Below are 18,993 nucleotides of genomic sequence, written 5' to 3'. Positions count from 1 at the left end.
TTGAATCATGGCACCAGATTTTTTTTTTAGCACCCCTGGGATAAAGGTTTTTTTTATTAATACATTTGGAAGAAATACTAAATGGTAATAGTAGAAAGTAAACTGAGCATACTACCTTTCATCCTTAGGGTCAGTTAAGTGGTAGTGTGTAGTTGTGCTTCTGATTGTCTGCATGTTTTATGATTGGCAGCCACTAGCACTGCTTTTGCGTATAACTGCGACTACTTGTTGATTCTGGACCATCAACCCATGGCAAACCTATAAATGCCCCAAGGCAAACAGTTCAAGAACCACTGGGCTATGGAGATATTCTTCAAGAAGGTAGATTTTACCAGGGCCGGACTAGCCATCTAGCACTTCTGGCAAATGCCAGAGGGGCCGATAGCCAGGTGGGCCAATTTGTCAGCCCAAGGTGGAGACTCTGCCTCCCGATCAGCGCACAGAGAGAGCTGCCGAACTCGAGGTGGGTCCAGTGGATCTTTCTGTGTGCTAATCTGGTCCAGGAGAGAGGTCGCATTACATGCCACTATTCCTCTCTCTCCTGCAAGCCCGGATAGGCAGTAAATGCATGCCCAGCACATGTACATGTGTGCCTTGTGTGTATGCCATAATCTGTCAGACTCCCCAATAGCTGGATGGCATAAGATAAATGTAACAGGCTGGGTTGGAGTTGAGAGCGGGTTGGCTGGTACTTTATCACTCTCCACTCTCTATCCAGTCTTAGTACATCTGGCACAATATAAGATGCGGGTGCTACGTGGGAGACGTCTAGAGCAGGGTTGCCTACCTGACCCTCTCCTTCAGGGAGAAAATGCTCTGTTCCTGGATTTTCCTGGTAATGTATGATTGCCATCACCTGTGGGGAGCTAGGTAATTGATAAGAAAGGTGTATCACCACATGTGATGGCAATCATATATTACCAGGGAACAGTGGCGTAAGTTTGTCCAAGGGGCCTGGAGGCAAGATGAATGTTGGTCCCCCCTCCCCAAACTCCCAACACATATATATGTATAGCTTGGATAGCTTGGAGGGGCACTAGCCTTAATCTTGCCTCCGGACACCCGGCGAAGACTCGGAGCAGCAGGAGCAGGGGGACAGCCGGTGTTAGCAGGGCCCGGCGAGGGGGGGAGCCAGCGGGGACCAGGCAGGAGCAGGGGAGAGCCAGGCGCACTATGTGGAGCCAGCGGGGACCTGGGAGAGTCGGGCACACCATGTGGATGCCCAGCCAGGGGGGTGGGGAGACAGAGGTGACCTGGCAGGAGCAACAGAGAGCCGGGCGGCAGAGGGGGGGAGCCCTGGCAGGGAGGAGAACCAATGGGGACCTAGCGGGAGCAATGGAGTCAGTGCCCCTTTAGGCAGAAAGCCCGGCGACAAATGACTCCATTGCCTCCCGGAGTTCTGACACTGCCAAGGAAGTCCTGGAACAGAGCATTTTCTCCCTGAAGGAGAGGGTCAGGTTAGCAACCCTGGTCTAGAGGTAGATTATTTCGGGCCAAACAAATGAGGGTGGGGAGTAGAGATGGGTCGCCCGCGAGCGAAGTGGTTCTTTTGGACGGATCCCATAAAAGAGTGAGTGAGCCACAAATCCCCCCCCCCCCCCCCCCCCCCAAAAAAAAAGGTGAATCGTCATTCTTTTACTTTCAGTTTCATTTTTCATTACAATGCATTGGCCTGAGCTCAGCAATGCCACCTGTGGCAGCTGAGATGTACAAACTCTGGAGACTGAGTACAGTGCTTGCGAATGCAAGTGAAAAAAAGAATAAAAAGGCTGCTGCTAGGTATGGCCATCGGTGCAGACACCGTCGATGGTTGCCACATACCCTCCAACTGTACCGATTAAGCCGGTACAGTACCGTTTTTTAAAGGTCTGTACCGGCTAAAAAAAATGGGTACTTGTGGAGTATCACGGCTCCCATGACCTGCATTGTATGCAGATCGTATGCTAAAAATCGCATCGCATCGCATGTGGCATACGATGGCATATGATGCGATACGATGTTTTACCGATTTTTGACCATTTTTGCTCAAAAATCGTATGCCATCGCATGGCATCATATGCCATATGTAGTGGCATACGATGGCATACGATGCGATACGATGTTTTACCGATTTTTGAGCATTTTAGAATAGTGTGGCGAGCGCAGCGAGCCACCGAGCCCGAAGCGTGGCGAGCGCAGCGAGCCCCGCGAGGGGACGCGGATACCTTCACAGCTATACGCGTCCCCTCGCGGGCTTCACAGGTGTCCGCGTGCGCTCGCCACGCTTCGGGCTCGGTGGCTCGCTGCGCTCGCCACACTATTCTATTCTCAACTCCACGCCGACGTGGATAGTGGGGGTATGAAAAGGTCGTAGGACGCGTACCGCCGCCCCTCGCGGGCTCGCTGCGCTCGCCACGCTTCGGGTTGACGTTGATAGTGGGGGTGGTGCACTATGAAAAATGGCATTTGGGGGCATTTCACTACTTTAATACACATTTCAATGCATTCTGATGCATTTCGTATCGCATCGCATCGGATGCCACCGTATGGCATCCGATGCGATCGCATACGATTTTTGAGCTAAAATGCTCAAAAATCGGTAAAACATCATATCGCATCGTATGACATCGTATGCCACTACATATGGCATACGATGCCATGCGATGGCATACGATTTGTGAGCAAAAATGCTCAAAAATCGGTAAAACATCGTATCGCATCGTATGACATCGTATGCCACTACATATGGCATATGATGCTATGCGATGGCATACGATTTTTGCGCAAAAATGCTCAAAAATCGGTAAAACATCGTATCGCATCGTATGACATCGTATGCCACTACATATGGCATATGATGCCATGCGATGGCATACGATTTTTGAGCAAGAATGCTCAAAAATCGGTAAAACATCGCATCGCATCGTATGCCATCGTATGCCACTACATATGGCATACGATGCCATACGATGGGAGCCGTGATACTCCACAAGTACCAAAAAATGTACCGATTGTACCAATTTTTCCGGTTTTCTGGCCATTCCTCTGGTCCCCCAACCCTGGGCTTGCAATGCAGATGGTCCGGATCTGGCCCGGCAGGTGTAAAGTAGTAATCTAAGCCATTGCACCCGTTCCCAGGGGGTGCATTGCGCGGTCAGTGCAGCGTACATCATGATGTCATGCGGCCCACGGAGCCGCAGCTCTGTTGCTCTGGAGCTGTCCTAGAAGATGCCGCGCTTTTTCTAATGTCTTGGTGCCATAGACAGAAGCAGTGCTGCATACCTCCCAACTTTCGTAGATCAGCAGGCGGGGCATGAATTTTAGCGGCAAAATGGGGGCGTGGCCTCGTGGGGGAGCCACGAGTAAAGGCCACGCCCCCATTTTGCCGCTATGGGGGCATGACCCAGAGGCTCTGTGAGCCTCTAGCCATGCCCCCAGCCCCCTGGCTGCGGGAATAGACGCTGTGCGCATGCGCACAGCGTTTATTCTCCGCTGCTTAGCAGCTGACAGGGGGGACTCCCAACAGCCCCCCCACACCGCGGGACACTGCCGCCCGCGGGTGGGACAGCAGGACAGGCCCTGACAATCGGGACTGTCCCGATAAAATCGGGACTGTTGGGAGGTATGGTGCTGCAGCACTGCAGCAAGATTCCCACTTTACCCATGACCACGCCCCCTTCTCGCTTGTGTACCAATTTCTGCCCTTCAGATGTTGGAGGGTATGTTGCCATCGATGGCGATTCTGCACCCTGCCATGGATCAGTGTTTTACTCGGTCATGTTTGTTCTTATTTGTTCAGTTCACTGTTTTGTTTTTTTAATGTTGATTTTACCGTTTATGTATGGCAATAATTGATTGTAAAACAAATTATGCTTCGTTATTATCAAATCACCCCCTTTTTCAAAGTGAGTCGATGATCCGTCTAAAAGATCCAGATCTTTTCACGGATTGATCACTTGATCCTAGCTCTTTTTAGTGACCGCTTTGCAGCTCATCCCTAGTGGGGAGCAATGGGGTCGGTGGACACGAGCGCCTGCGCAGCTCCGGGAGCGGCAGTATTCACTACGCGTGCGCATGTCTGCTGTCTGTACTCTTCCTAGAGACATAGGGGGAAGTTGCGGGTGCAGTGACGTCATCGCGCAGACGGCGCCGCGGCAGCAGGAGACAGGAAGAAGAAGAGGGAGCGTCCGTACCAGCTGCTGCTGTGTCTGTTTGTGTGTGTACGTTGTGCACCAGTAAACAAGAAGGGTCCGCGTGTTGCCCTGGGGAGCGGATTGTACCATGGGTGCCGTTCTGGGCCTCTGTTCTGTCGCCAGCTGGGTAAGGATGTGGCGGCTCTTCCTGTTAATGGTTAAAACGCCTTGTCCCTGGCGATGTCTAGCATATCCTTGCTGTGTTTGTTACTACCCTATACCCGTATGAGAAGGGAAGGGGGAAGTGTGAGCTGAACTTCCTGCCTGGCAGGTATAGGTGGGTTGGTGGTGCCCTGCTGTGTGGCAAATAAAATGCAAATTATATGTAAGGTCCTATTTTATCATTAAATATATGCTGACCATTCTCCCAATACATGTTTTGGGGGTTATCAGCACATAGTAAATATCCCTAAGGTATACTAAGGAGGGATTGCCCCAGATATCAATATCTGCCACGGTCCCTCAAATATTCATCAGCAAATGTAGCCCCCATAGCCTGTAGTGCTTGGTCCAGATAATGCCATCTCCAGATCCCACGCTGTCAGCCTCCAATGTTGCGTTTGATGGCAGTGCATCCTAGTGTACTGAATCATGTAATGGTTTGATAATGTTATGTGCTTCACCTCCTCACCAGGATGGCCTCTTATCTCAGCCACTTTCTGGGCAGGAGAAACATTAACATTGCTGGCAATGTTGGGTTTCGGTTTCTCTGCTGTAGTCATAATCCTGGTGTCTGTATAGTGAACGCCGTAATCCTAACCGCGATACTCCCATCTCATTGCGCTATATCTGCCCCATAGTAACATGGAAAGTACATGTACAAAGGGTGAAAACCGGGGGACCTGCCACCATCACATTATAGTCACCTAGAACAATGTTATCTTGGGCTGCTTGAAGCTACTCATTGCTGTGGCAAGTTTTGTATTAATCATCTATGTCCATCGCTTTGGAATTCAATGTTATTGAAGTTGTAACCATAGCCTCTGTGTTGGGGAGAATTGTTGGCATTTGTTGTGTGCTTGTCATAGAAAACTTGTTGGACATGTTATTTTATTTCTGACAATATCAAGTATTTATATAGTATATACATGTGGTAGAGCTTGTTGAATGTGTAACAAAGGTGCTGTGTACACTCATCTGGATTTCACGTTTGTATTTATGTAGAATTAGTTATGCATTAATATTAACATTTTTATTTGAGTTGTTTATTTTATTGTGAGTGACCACATCTTATTTTTTTTTTTTTTTTGTGGTTCTCATTAATAAGAAGTAAAATATTGACCAGAAGCTGATGCTAAAGGTTCCCATACATGTTACAATCTGTGTATACAATATCGCATCTCGGTTTTGCCATGAGATGAGCTCTAGTACAAAAATTATGTGCTGCACATACTTTTTGTACTAGATCTCATCTCATCGCAAAACCGAGATGCGATGAGATGCTATATTGTATACAATAATTAGTGTTCACTCTTCCCTGCCTGGGGTGTCACTGTCTGCTGTAGTGCTTATAGCACAGTGTGGTCTGTATATCAGCACTGATATGCAAACCAGACCTGTGCTAGAAACACCACAGCAGACAGCTACACCCCAGGCAGGGAACAGGAACTGCATGGGTTTTCAAAGCTAGCGGGTGCTAGAATGGACACTTATAATTGTAACCTGTATGGGAACCTTAACTGTTCTGCTGTATTTATAATCCTGGACATTTACACGTTATAGAAAGCTCTTTGTATGTAATTATTGATGACCCAGCTAGTGCAATAGTCCTGTACGGTGATCAACATCACCATTACTTAATCCTGTGTTGATTGCATCAACTCATTTTGGATAGTCGATAATTATACATTTAAAGGGGACTTTGCCCAGTAGTAAATGCATAATGATACATAAGATGAAATCATTTTATGTTTTTTTTTTTTTTATGAAATTCACAGCATGATTTTTCCAATGTTAATAATGTGTATAGTAGATATGAGGGTAAGTCAAATTATCCACACTTTTGCTGTCGAATTTATTTGAATAAACTTACAGAAAAGACAAATATGTTATTCAGACATAGGGATAGAGATGCCAATCCTGGGGCATTTTTTCAATCCCGAGACTGGTTTATATGTGTACCGTGAGTGCTCTCCCAATTCTCAAATTACTGGAATGTATTATAAATAATTGTTCAATAATGTTTGAACCTTACTAATAACTGAGTACTTTCATGTAGGTTGAACCCTTCTAAAGTATCTCCTAAAAATGCCAGCATTGTTCGCTTTTGTTATATAAATTCAAATAAAAAATGTTGTGTAAAAAAGGATTATATTTCCTATGTAAGGTAAACATTACAGGTCATTGTGATGAATAACAATGTTTGCTTGGCTATTTTCACACCAATTTTGACAAATTCATTTGGCACTCCAAATGTTAATCTGCTTTTCTTTTGTGTTACTCGGTCAATGAGCTCCAACCACCTATGACATGACTGAAAATGTTTTGTGCATGGTCTATTATATCATCATTAAATGCATTATTATCTTGATATTCTTTTTTTCTTTTTCTTAGATTCCATGTCTGTGCAGTAGTGCCACTTGTATTTTATGTCGTTGCTGTCCAAGTTCTGGTAATTCCACGGTTACCCGTATAATCTATGCATTCCTCATGCTGCTGGGGACAGTTCTTTCCTGCATAATGCTTTCCCCAGGAATATCGGATCAGCTGGAAAAAGTAAGATCAGTTGTTAGGAGTGCTTTAATAATGTAAACCTAGGGTGTCTTGTCCGTGTGTAGAAGACTGGGTTCCCCTAGTTGAATGACATCCCGCGTTTATATGTAGTCTATTGAGCACTTATAACTGTCTAGGCATTTAACTAGAATGTAATAACTTTCAATTTTATAAATGTTAGACAATGGTTCCTATTTATGTGTTTTTTGCCATTTGTAGATTAAGCCTTTCGGTTGTTTACCAGTGACTAGAGAAGTCAATCCCAGGATTCTCAATATATACAGAATTGAGTTGGTCAATGAAATAAATCTTTCATCGCTAACCCACCCCCACATATATCTGATATATGGGTTGTAAAATGAGTAAACTGTAATACTGTCTCTATCATACATGCCTTTAGGGATTGTATAAAATATCTATTAGAAGAGCAGTTATTGAGGTATGTAGCTCACATGATCATTCAGAGATAATGTAGTTGTTGAGGTATGTAGCTCACATGATCATTCAGAGATAATGTACTGGAAGCCGTCAGCTTGATGATATCATCATTTTTTTTTCTAGGAACACAGTGAGTATGCTCCTGCAAGCACATGCTAGGTTGTAAAAAGGTGTCTATAAAACAAACTGTACAACAACACACAGTAAATGTAACCTGTTTAGCTATGCTTTCAGACATTTGTTTACTATATGTGTGATAGATGTGTTTGTTTTTAAGATACTGTAAAAATTGTTGTTTTGTACTTTAATGATTTGTTTTCAAATGAACCTATTACAATTTCGACCCCCAGAACTGGAAAAAAGCTTTAAATAGATTTGTGTGATAGAATCGCAGAATCTCTCCTACTGTTTTGTATAATATATATTCATATTACCAGTACTATTCTGATCTTGTATTGCCTCTTTTCTTACTGCAGATTCCTGGGTTCTGTGAAAGAGAAACTGTCACAGTGATTCCTCATCTAAATGGCTACGTTGACTGTAATGTGCTCGTCGGATACAAAGCAGTCTATCGAGTTGGCTTTGCCATGACCATGTTTTTCTTAGCCTTCTCCATGATTATGATAGGTGTCAAGACAAGCCGAGACCCCCGGGCTGCTGTGCACAATGGGTAAACCATACCACTCACTTACTATACATGTTGCATACAGTCCATGCTTAAGATGGGTACACTCTAGAATATACTGTATTCGACAATCTTGTAGATCACGATGGATAGCAGTGACCATTGCATGGTCATAGTGTAAACCCCCCCAATTATTCCCATGTAAAGTTCAGCACAGCAGAAGGGAAGATGAAAAGTACGATGCGGGCCTGGCTACAGTGCAGGCCTGGCTATCCTGCGCTTCTCTGCTAAAACAACAGGGCATGCTGGGATGCGTAGTTTCACAACAGCACAATATAGTTACATTGTATCGGACCATTGCTACATGCATCGCTTAGATGGGATGCAGTTAAGATCCCGGCGGTCGGGATCCCGGCGTTCAGAATCCCGACGCCGGAATCCCGACCGCCGAAATGCCGGCACTTTCTCCCTCCTGGGGTGTCCACGACACCCCTGGAGGGAGAATAAAATAGCGTGCCGAGCGTAGCGAGGCACCGGGCCCGCTGCGTGGCGAGCGCAGCGAGCCCGCAAGGGGGGGCGATCCACGTCCCCCCCCTTGTCGGGATTCCGGCGTCGGGATTCTGAACGCCGGGATCCCGACCGCCGGGATTCAATACTGAATCCGCTTAGATAACATAACAGAGTGATTGTGCCTTTCACACCTTGGGGGTTATTCTAATTCACTTCACAATCACTCTTATGAAAAAAAACATATGCACTGCAGGTGGGGCTGATGTAACATCTGCAGAGAGAGTTAGATTTGGGTGTTTTATTGTTTCTGTGAGGGGTAAATACTGGCTGCTTTATTTTTACACTGCAATATAGATATCAGTTTGAAGTACAAACCCCACATCTAATTCTCTGCACATGTTACATCAGTTCCACCTGCAGTGCACATGCAGGTGGAACTCCATTAGAGAGTGATTGTGCCTTTGCGAGTGAACTAGAATTAGGGCCATTGTTTCATATTCTGCACCATATTATCTGGCTCCATGACAAAGGTGCAGTAGGGAGTCTTTACTTCAGTGATGTCCAAAACCTGTATGAGTTAGCATTAGTGGTTTGTTATTTCTCACAGCTAGTTTAGTATGTTTTTCTACTTATAATTAAATCTGGGATTTTAGTGAACATTCACTATGATGTCTTGTCCTGTTCCAGATTCTGGTTCTTTAAAGTATTGGCTATTGTTGGAATAATGGTGGGAGCTTTCTACATTCCCGAAGGACCTTTTACCAGAGGTAAATAACCACAGATCTGAATTAGCCTTGCATTTGTTTACAGTGACTTTCATATATGTAGAACTGAGTCTTCCATAACAGTGATCACACAAGTTATTTATTTTCTTGTTTCAATTAGAGAAAACACTTCCATTGTACTGAAGCTATTTTTTAAAACCTGAGACTAATAAATATTTTCTAACAAAAAAAAAGAAATAGGAAACTGCCGGTTGGTCTCTATAATCTCAAATATTTCCAGAACAGTGTACAGAGGAATGTGGATACTAGACGTGGACTATTAAGAGAGATTGCATAACTGGCAGAAAACGCACAGGGTTGTTACTACCTCTCTAAAGCTTGTTTGTTATATTATTAGGCTATACCCCAAGGATTAACCTTCATATACCGTTCCTATCTAATCACATCCCCACTGTACAGTCCACACATATCCACTCTTTCTTTTTCACATTTTCCATCCTCCCTGGGCCAAACTACTGGGTCACCGTATCTTACAGCACACCAGGAACCTTGCATTCTGGTGGAATTAATGCAATAAAGATTATGGTATCTATCCTTATGTATTAATGCCTATTTACCTATAGATTGTAAGCTTGAGAGCAGGGCCCTCCTACCATTTGACTGTTCATACCCTGTTTGTTGTATCGTTGCCAACGGAATATGCTACACTATATAAGAAACTGTTAATAAATAAAGAAGTATTATCGAACTTGTCAGTATCACTAGGTCCTGTCAGCGTGATACATACGGATGACTAGTGGACAGGATGCCGGTGTTCAAAATACCAATGCCAGCATCCCGACTGAAGGAATACCTATAAGGGTTTAAGTATACTTTGCTCCACCTTTCTCTCACCCATCCCCCTCCTCGCAGCCTAACACTAAGGTCTTGTGCTAATGCTTAAACCTAACATTCTCCCCCCCATACCGACTGCTGAAATGCAAACCGCAGTGTCTTTCTGCTGGTAGTGTGGTGTTCTGTATTATAAGGGAACTAACACATGAATATAATTGACAGGAGAGCAGATGAAAGTGTTATTAGATGCTGAAATCTGCTAAATTAGTAATGTACATACATAGGAGCTAGATAAATGAGTGTAGCATTGCTCTGTTTATATGTCATAATATTAACAGTAAATAATTCCAATGCTTTTCTCTCTGTTAGTATGGTTCTGGTTTGGAACACTAGGAGCACTGTCTTTCATCGTCATCCAGTTATTGCTGCTTATTGATTTTGCTCATTCCTGGAATGAGTCATGGGTGGAACGTATGGAGGAAGGAAACGCAAAGTGTTGGTATACAGGTAAGCCATATTATTTAATGTGATTGGCTTAATATTCTGTTCACATTAAATAGAATCATATCCAAAGTGTAAGTTTTTATTTAATACTCTTAAAAAATATTCATAAAAACTAGTGATCTGCAGCATGCCTTCATCTGGAGGTTTCCATCTTGCACGGTTATTTGCTTGTAGAAGAAAATTTACAGAGAAATTTCCTCCCACATTCCAAAAATATACTGGTAGGCTAATTGGCTTCCAACAAAAATTAACCCTAGAATGTCTGTGTGTACATATGGTAGGGAATATAGATTGTAAGCTCCACTGGGGCAGGGACTGATGTGAATGCTCAAATTTCAAATTTTCTCTTTAAAGCGCTGCAGAAAATGTGTGTGCTATATAATAAACTGGTAATAAATAATGTATAATGGGCCTAGGCAACTCCAGGTAGACTTATAGGTGGGGCAGTTTAGCATAGCATAGCTGTTCATGTGCTCTGACTGGTGGATAGTGCCTACCATTATCCAGACTAAAGCCAAGTACACACTATATAATTATTGGGCCAATTAGCCAATGAGGAGGCTGATAATCAGTATGATATAAATTCACATGTGCAATGTTACAAAGTCACAAAAATAGCCAGTATCCAGCAGCTTTGTATCCTTAATGCATTTCTATTAGGGAAGCCAATCCCGGGGCATTTTTTCAATCCCGGGATTCGGGATTGAAAAATGCTCAATCCCGGGATTGGCTTTCCTAATAAAAAAACTGCCCTGGCTGCCCCACATTTGCTTACTTTTGTGGCCAGGTTGCTGGGTGGGTGGGTGGGCAGTTTCATACTGCCGGAACCCCGGGTTTCTGTTTGCTGGCTAGGTGGGCGGGCGGAAGTGCGCCTTCACAGTGCCGGGAGCCATGGGGGAGCGGGACTGCGGACTGTGGACTGTGCAGAGTCGCTTGCTGTGGGCGGGCGTGATCTCTGCCTGCCTTCCTGCACAGCGTGACCTCTGATGTCATGCTGCGCAGTGCTCTCCGGGTATGGGAGAAGCCGGGCAGCGTCTGAGCGCTCAGACGCTGCCCGGCATTAGACTGCGCATGCGCAGTCTAATCCCGGGATTAGAATCTCCAATTCCGGGATTGAAATCCCGGTGTTTTGGGGGCCGGATCCCCCCGATCCCGGGATTGGCCACCCTAATTTCTATGTACAACATGGTAACTCTATCAAGAGGTAGAGGCAGGACTGAAATCTCTGCCATAATCTCAGTCAATGTCTGTCTGTGTATATATTCTCAATAATCTGACAATGTTATCAGGTGTAAAAATTGCTTTGTGTGTGGGATTTTTCCCATCAGATTTCTGGAAAAAAAATAAAGGTGCCCATACATGCTGCGATAATTGCATGCGTTTTGGTCCCGATCGCATCGCACGCAAATTAATGCGATCAGAACCTAGTGCAGCACATACTTTTTGATATGTGGGACGGGATGTGCACAGGAGCACGCATCGCACCAGCAAATTGCAGCGTGTATGGGCACCTTAAATGTTTAGCATAGATACCAGGATCTTTCTCTTGGTGAATTATCATCCTGATCAAAAAAAAATAGACAATTTGTACCTAACTTAAATGTCAAGACCTCCCAACTGGCACAAAGTCCTGCAGTCAGTCTTACATTTAGGCCCTAAATCAGGCTGGATCGTACTGAAAGTACTTTTTTTTTTTTTTTTTCATTTAATGGACAAAACCATGTGCACTGCAGGTGGGGCTGATGTATCGTGCAGAGAGAAATAGATTTGGGTGGGGCGTGTTCAAACTGAAATCTAAATTGCAGTGTAAAAATAAAGCGGCCATTTGCCCTGCACAGAAACAAAATAACTCTGCACGTGTTACATCTGCCCCACCTGCAGTGCAGCATGTTTTTACCCATTTGAGAAAAAAGGTGCTTTGAGATCAGGTCTGAATTAGGCTTTTAGCCCTCAGTATTCTACTTGGTATGCATAATGTATGGCTGTACCTGCATTAAAGGATTCGTTTTCAAATTTGTAAACAAATATGTCTGCCTCTATCATCATTTATATAGTCTAGTGTTCCTTCCAGGAATTACTGAGGGCATGGTGCTGCTGCACGGGGGCAGCGTAAAGGGGGCGGACCGGGCCTGCCGACGTCACTGTTTTGGGCGGTCCCGGGCCGCCAGCGTCACAAAAGGGGAATGGCTGTGACGAAAAGGGGCAGCCTCGGCCCCTGCCGTCACAGAAGGGGGCTGCAACCCCAAAGGCTCTACACTGCTGGGGAAGCACCAGACATCGCTATCTATAGTGGCGCAGGGCTTCCCTGGTCACACCACAGGCAGGCTGTTTTAGCTGGGCGCTGCCAGAGAGGCAGGGCACATTTTGCCCTTTAAAAATCGGGCAGGGCGCAGCGTCCCGCTAAAACAGCCTAGCGGGAACACTATAGTCCCACCCTTTCACAAATCCTGTTTTGTCTGTTTGTTCTCCTTCAATTGCTCTGTATGATTTGAATTGATTTAAACTTGCCTGTTTTTATTTTGTACTTTAGCATTGCTGTCTGCCACTGGCCTGCTGTACATTGTGTCAATAATTGCCATTGTCCTATTCTACGTATTCTACACCATCCCTGGTGGCTGCGTAGAGAACAAATTCTTCATCAGCTTCAACATGATCCTTTGTTTCATCGTATCTATCATCTCCATTCTCCCTAAAGTGCAGGTACTTACAGACTACAGGAGTTGAGCATTGATGTCTTGACAGTTTAGCAAACTGATTTGTATTTAATGCCAGAAATGTTTTTTATAGAGATAAATAAGTAGATTTGCAGTGTTATGTTGTTACTACAAAGTCTTTGTATGAAGACCATACAATTTTTTTTTTTTTTTTTAGCAATACAAAATATATAATATCTTACACACACAGCATATAATATTAATAATACAGTGGAATACCTGTTGATAAAAACTTCTAAGTGACTAATTAAATGCTTTAGATATTTGTGAGAGCTATCCCATCACTCTTAAATGTGCGTACTCTTAGTTATTGCTCTCGTATTTGGTTCCTCCCTTGCTGCTTTTCCTATATCTACTATATACCATCCATTGCCTTTGGTTCAGAAGTGAGTTTGGAGCAATGGAGTTAGGTTTATAAATTCCAGCCCCACACTCCCAGAAGTCTGTGTGCCCACATATGTGCAATGAAATCGTGAAATATTTATGCCAAGGAACTCTCCTGCAGTGTGCAACTTCTAAATCACCCTCCCCATGACTTTTGCGTTTGCTGACATCTTTGTGGTAGTGTTAATACATACACCATAGACATGGGGTGAGAGTGGTAGTGGAGCTTGTTTTGCTTCTTTTCAGAAAGGTAATTTTCCTTATCGCCCACTTGCTGCTGGAGCAGTTTCTTTGTGTTTGCAGTCATCCGATTGCAGTGTGGGGATCCCTAGATGTGTATCCCCTTATATGTGAGGTGTTTCTGTGTGTGTTTTGATGTGAGGTGATCAGAGGACAACTACTACAAAGGAGGCACAGGGTTTAAAAGAGGAGAGTCTCCCAATGTGTATGGAGAGCTGCAATGTATCCTCCTTCCCATGTATGCTCTCCGTATGTTTGTGCAGCAATGAAATAATTTGGAATCTGTAAGGTCAGGGCTATCAGTTTTCAAGCACTGGTTATGGGGTATATTCCCCAGACTGGAATATACAGATCTATTAGGAGATAAACTCTTTACAATTCTCTGTTTTAAACCTTGCAGGAACATCAGCCACGGTCTGGACTCCTTCAGTCTTCTGTGATTACTCTGTATACAGTGTACCTAACATGGTCTGCTATGTCCAATGAGCCTGGTGAGTGTCCTAGGAATAAACTGTGTAAAATGAATTCTTAGTTTGTGTGTACAGGTGACTGCAGGTCAATATCATTTTGTAAAACCAGGGGGTGTGGCTGGTCTTACCAGGACTAGCCACACCCCCTCTCCTCTGACTTGGCAATCTCAGCCCACCATTCTTTCTGACATTAACCAATCAGCTTCACTGAACAATTTGTCAAGTGCAATCTGTAAAATCTTTAGAAGCTAATTGGTTGCTATGGGCAAACTTTTCCCACCTATATGGTGCCAGTCCCACAGGGTATTGCCTATCATTTTGATAGCCATAGACCCACAGGTTGCCCATGTCTGTCTGCAGAATGATTTACACTGTAGACACACACCTTATCCCTTTTACTGACACTTTTAAAATAATGATTCCTTTTTTTTCAGGTACTACTTGTAGACCAAACTTACTGAGCATCCTGAACAAAATCGCATCTCCAGCAATCGGCTCTGTAAATGAAACCATACCTACAATGTCACCTGAGCCAATGAAGTCCCTGCAGTGGTGGGACGCACAGAACATCATTGGCCTCATCATATTTGTACTTTGCCTCTTGTATTCTTGGTGAGAATCAGTATTGCATGAGATTTGATATTGCATATTCGTTGAAGTTTCACCTAACTTTAAATGTGGAGATGTCACAAATTGATGGGTCCAAAGTTAGCAGACTTTAAATAATCATTTCATATCCAGCTTGAGTACTTTTTAGAGTTTGATGTAGCTATGTTACCAGTCATGATTAATTGGAAGATAACTTTGCTCAATGACTTACAACCACATGCATGTAAAAGTCTGTGCCAGTTTTCTCTTGGGAAGACCTTTTTTAATATTGTGAGATGCACATAGTATTGTATGTTCTTCTTTGCTCAAAATATCTTAATTATGGCTTTTTAGACCACATTATATTAGTAGTTCTTTTTACCTTTTGCAGTATTCGTAACTCCACCAACAGCCAAGTGAACAAGCTGACTTTATCTGGGCATGACACTGTTATGCTGGATGACACCACAGGAAGCAGCACTGATGTCAATGAGGAAGAGGTGCGGCGTGTTGTGGACAATGAGAGGGATGGTGTTCAGTACAGCTATTCTTTCTTCCACTTTATGCTTTGTCTTGCTTCCCTCTACGTAATGATGACTATCACCAACTGGTACAGGTGAGACCTTTTTATATTGTAAAAGTTCAGAAAGTACAATTGAGCAAGCTTCTTTTAATGAGAACATTGCATATCCATTTGATAGGAACCAGTGCCACTGCAGGGGTGCAAACACTAATTACTCTTATCAGGGGGTGTCTTGCATTTCTCAGATTGACTTGTTGTCAAGTGTATGGTGCCTGCTTGCGATACCTGTCCCGGACTACTGTGGCATGGTGTAAGTGATTGGGACACTAAAGGGGCAATCCCTGCTATTTGCTGGTGTACTACTATCCATAGAGGAGTGCAGGGAAATGTGCAATATTGGGCTATTGAAAGGTTTGCGATCACATCTTGTGCAATTGGATCTAAACTGTGCTGTCCCCTTGTAGGTATATCACGATCCATACAGGCAGGGGGGTAAATTTATTTCACAAGCCATCTGCACCCTCGGGCAAAAGTAAAAGGGATGACCCAACAGAGGAGGTGGTGTCTTAAGGATACCTTGACTACACTATGGTTATATGAATAGTTATACCCAATCTTCATGAATGTTTACTACTGTACAAAACAATTTGGTGTGGGATAATAGATCTAGGTAGACAGTAAATAGGTCTACGACATGACTGATATGCGTTCAGTCGCCCATTACAAAAAGTTGACCCGGGTCAAAAGGTTGATACATGATCTATACAAGATTTGGGCAAAAGTGTATGTGATCATCATCAGTACAAGAGAGGATGCTTTCCACACTTCAGGCAAGGTTACATTAACCTTTTTGTACCCGTGGAGCTATATTTTGGATAACCTAGAAATTGGACACTGTATTTCTGGGTTAACATGATTCCATGTCCTTGCAGTAAATAGTGTAATATCGCTGCTTAGAAATGACTGTAGAGATGTGCTTCGTACATTTGTAAAGCAATTTTTGAAAAAAATGTTCAGTTTGGCGCAACCCTCTTAAATCATGTTCAAGAATGACAAATGCAGGTACTTATGTAATATCTGGGCTCCCGTTTTTCTTTTGAGACCGCGTCCGCTCGCCACGCTTCGGACACGGTGGCTCGCCACACTATATAAAATCAACTCCATGCGTAGTTGGATAGTAGGGGGTATGAAAAAATGGGGTACATATAACATGGGAGCCCAGATAATACATAAGTACCCAAATGCATATAAAGTGACATACATGTATTAAAATGAAATATTTACATTTTTTTTTTTTTCCTAAGAACAACAAATACCTAATGGACCACACGTCCTATCCTGGAGATGTATGGCTACAACTTGAAAAAGGAGACCTGGGAGTCTCCGAAAGACGTTGCTATTGGACACAGAATTGCCATGCCCTTGCACTTTAAAAGCAGAGCACTATAGAGGCATTTAAATGCATTATTAGCACTTTTAGCCTGACACTTCAATACCTTAAGCCATCTGCTGTGGTGCTGCAGGCTTGTCATATAAGTATAGCCCACCGCAGCCCGAGCCTTACTGAAGTTATTGTTACCATAGATCTCCAGGATAGGATGTGTGGTCCATTTTGGTATTTGTTGTTTTTATGAAAATTGTTTTAAATATTTTATTGTAATAAATGTATGTCACTTATATGCATTTGTCGTTCTCGAACAATATTTAAGAGGGTTGCGCCAAACTGAATTTTTTTCCCAAAAATTTGATCCACTAGGAGGTGGTGAACCGCCTCTTATATGTTTCAGTAGGCAGCACCCTCTTAACTTATTGCACTCCTTGTTCCACAACTTACCCTATTTGCATTTGTAAAGAAAACCAAGACTTAAGGGGTGTACATACTGTGCAATTGCCTTGCGATCGGGACCAAATTAAACTGCAAGCAAAAAGCATTTGATTTGGACTATCTAGTACAGATCTGTACTAATATAATCTTGACTGCAGTCTATTTTTCTAATCGATTTTGATGCCGTGCATAGGGATCGAATGCAGCTGCAAACCTTTTAATGTCTTTTCGATTAGATTTTGACTATCCAGTCAAAATAGAATCGAAAGCTAGTCAGAATCGTCCCGTGGCGTTTAAAAAAAATAAACAAAAAACATAACCTCTATTATCAGTAACTGTTTTTTTTTTTTCCTTTGTAACCACAGTCCAGATGCAGACTTGAAGACCATAACAAGCAAGTGGCCAGCTGTCTGGGTGAAGATCAGCTCTAGCTGGGTGTGTCTGCTTCTCTATACCTGGACGCTGGTGGCTCCAATGTTCCTTACCAACAGAGACTTCAGTTAGAGGTCCTCTTATCTCTTCATGGTGAAATAACTCATTCCAAAGTCTGCTTTGATAAATCCATGAACAAAAAGCCATTTTCCTTTTACTACTGTCAGAATATAATTTTAAATGTGTTACTTTATGATACATACTTGCTGATTTTTCTCTGCTTTTTGTTAAGCTGAATTATTGTATCTGCAGAGCAATTTTAATTTACTTGCATTCAGTGATATAATATATATTCAGTTTTTGAAGTTGCACTTTTATCCTATGACATTTGTTTTGGATAAAGTTCTGAGTGTTGTATAGCGCATTCATTAGCTATGAATCGTGTTGTGATGCAGTGCATTGCTGTCCTTTGGTCCCTGCCTAAGGCCTGTGGGAACACTTTGTCATTCTCATGAAGATGTTGTAAGATTGATTTGATTGTAAAATGATGATCTATACGTTCTGTAACTGTTCCCTATCCCAATCCTCTAGAGAGCTTATGCAGTTGACATGGGCTGCAGGTAGTGAGGGAATTCTTTTTTGTAATAAAGCGGCAATCATTTAACTGGCAAAACTAGGTTGGATTTTTTATTGGAAATTGTTGCCACTAAAAATACAGAGACTTGCTGGAATTCCCACACAGCATGCAGCTCACAGCCTATTACAAAAGCCCAGCTGTGTGACACCTTGCTGTTATGTACAGCTTCCTTCTCCCACTACTGTGGTATTCCACAGTAATAAAAAAGTGTTTTGTGAAATATCCCGGCTTTTTATTTTACCTAGATTGCTGTCTTGAAGCATTTGCACATACCTGGATGTTACTGCTATTTTATTTCAAATATAGGGTGGGAGAATATACTTCCCATAACCCCACAACCGTTTGGGTATTAAGCATATCCATGTTTGAGCAAAGGTGGTTCAATTAAACTGAGGCACAATTTTCCATTTGGTCATGCATGTATATCCTTAATACCTGGTACTCGGTGGAGCTTGAAAAAAGTTTTAAAAATAGTGCTTGTCCCCTCTCCACTATGGCGGCAACCATTTTGTGGCTGAACCAAAAAAATAAATAAAATAAAAACATTGCTGCCTATCAGTTGGAACTAATGACTTCACTGAGTATTAAGTCTGTCACCGATTTTGTTGCCTCCGGTGTATACAGCCTGATGTGCATTAGTCTTCTGAATCCAACTTTAGCACTAACATTTTCTGCAATGTAATATAAACACTGTTTAATATATAAAATCTTTTAATTAAA

The 18,993-nt window shown here is 43.1% G+C and overlaps 1 protein-coding gene across 1 annotated transcript; it reads left to right on the top strand.

Annotated features, from left to right (window-relative positions):
- The first annotated feature begins 4,110 nt into the window (after positions 1-4,110).
- Positions 4,111-18,993, top strand: SERINC3 (serine incorporator 3). The gene is made up of 10 exons (XM_083147016.1): positions 4,111-4,299; positions 6,726-6,887; positions 7,799-7,992; positions 9,145-9,224; positions 10,386-10,523; positions 13,051-13,220; positions 14,259-14,349; positions 14,763-14,940; positions 15,308-15,532; positions 17,630-18,993. The coding sequence occupies exons 1-10, from the start codon at positions 4,261-4,263 to the stop codon at positions 17,766-17,768; spliced, it is 1,416 nt and encodes a 471-aa protein (XP_083003142.1). The 5' UTR covers positions 4,111-4,260; the 3' UTR covers positions 17,769-18,993.

The sequence above is a fragment of the Crinia signifera genome, chromosome 6, assembly GCF_055691185.1.
Source record: "Crinia signifera chromosome 6, ASM5569118v1, whole genome shotgun sequence".
NCBI lineage: Eukaryota > Metazoa > Chordata > Amphibia > Anura > Myobatrachidae > Crinia > Crinia signifera.
Note: the sequence above shows the minus strand (reverse complement) of the source record. Positions and strands in the feature narration are given on the sequence as shown.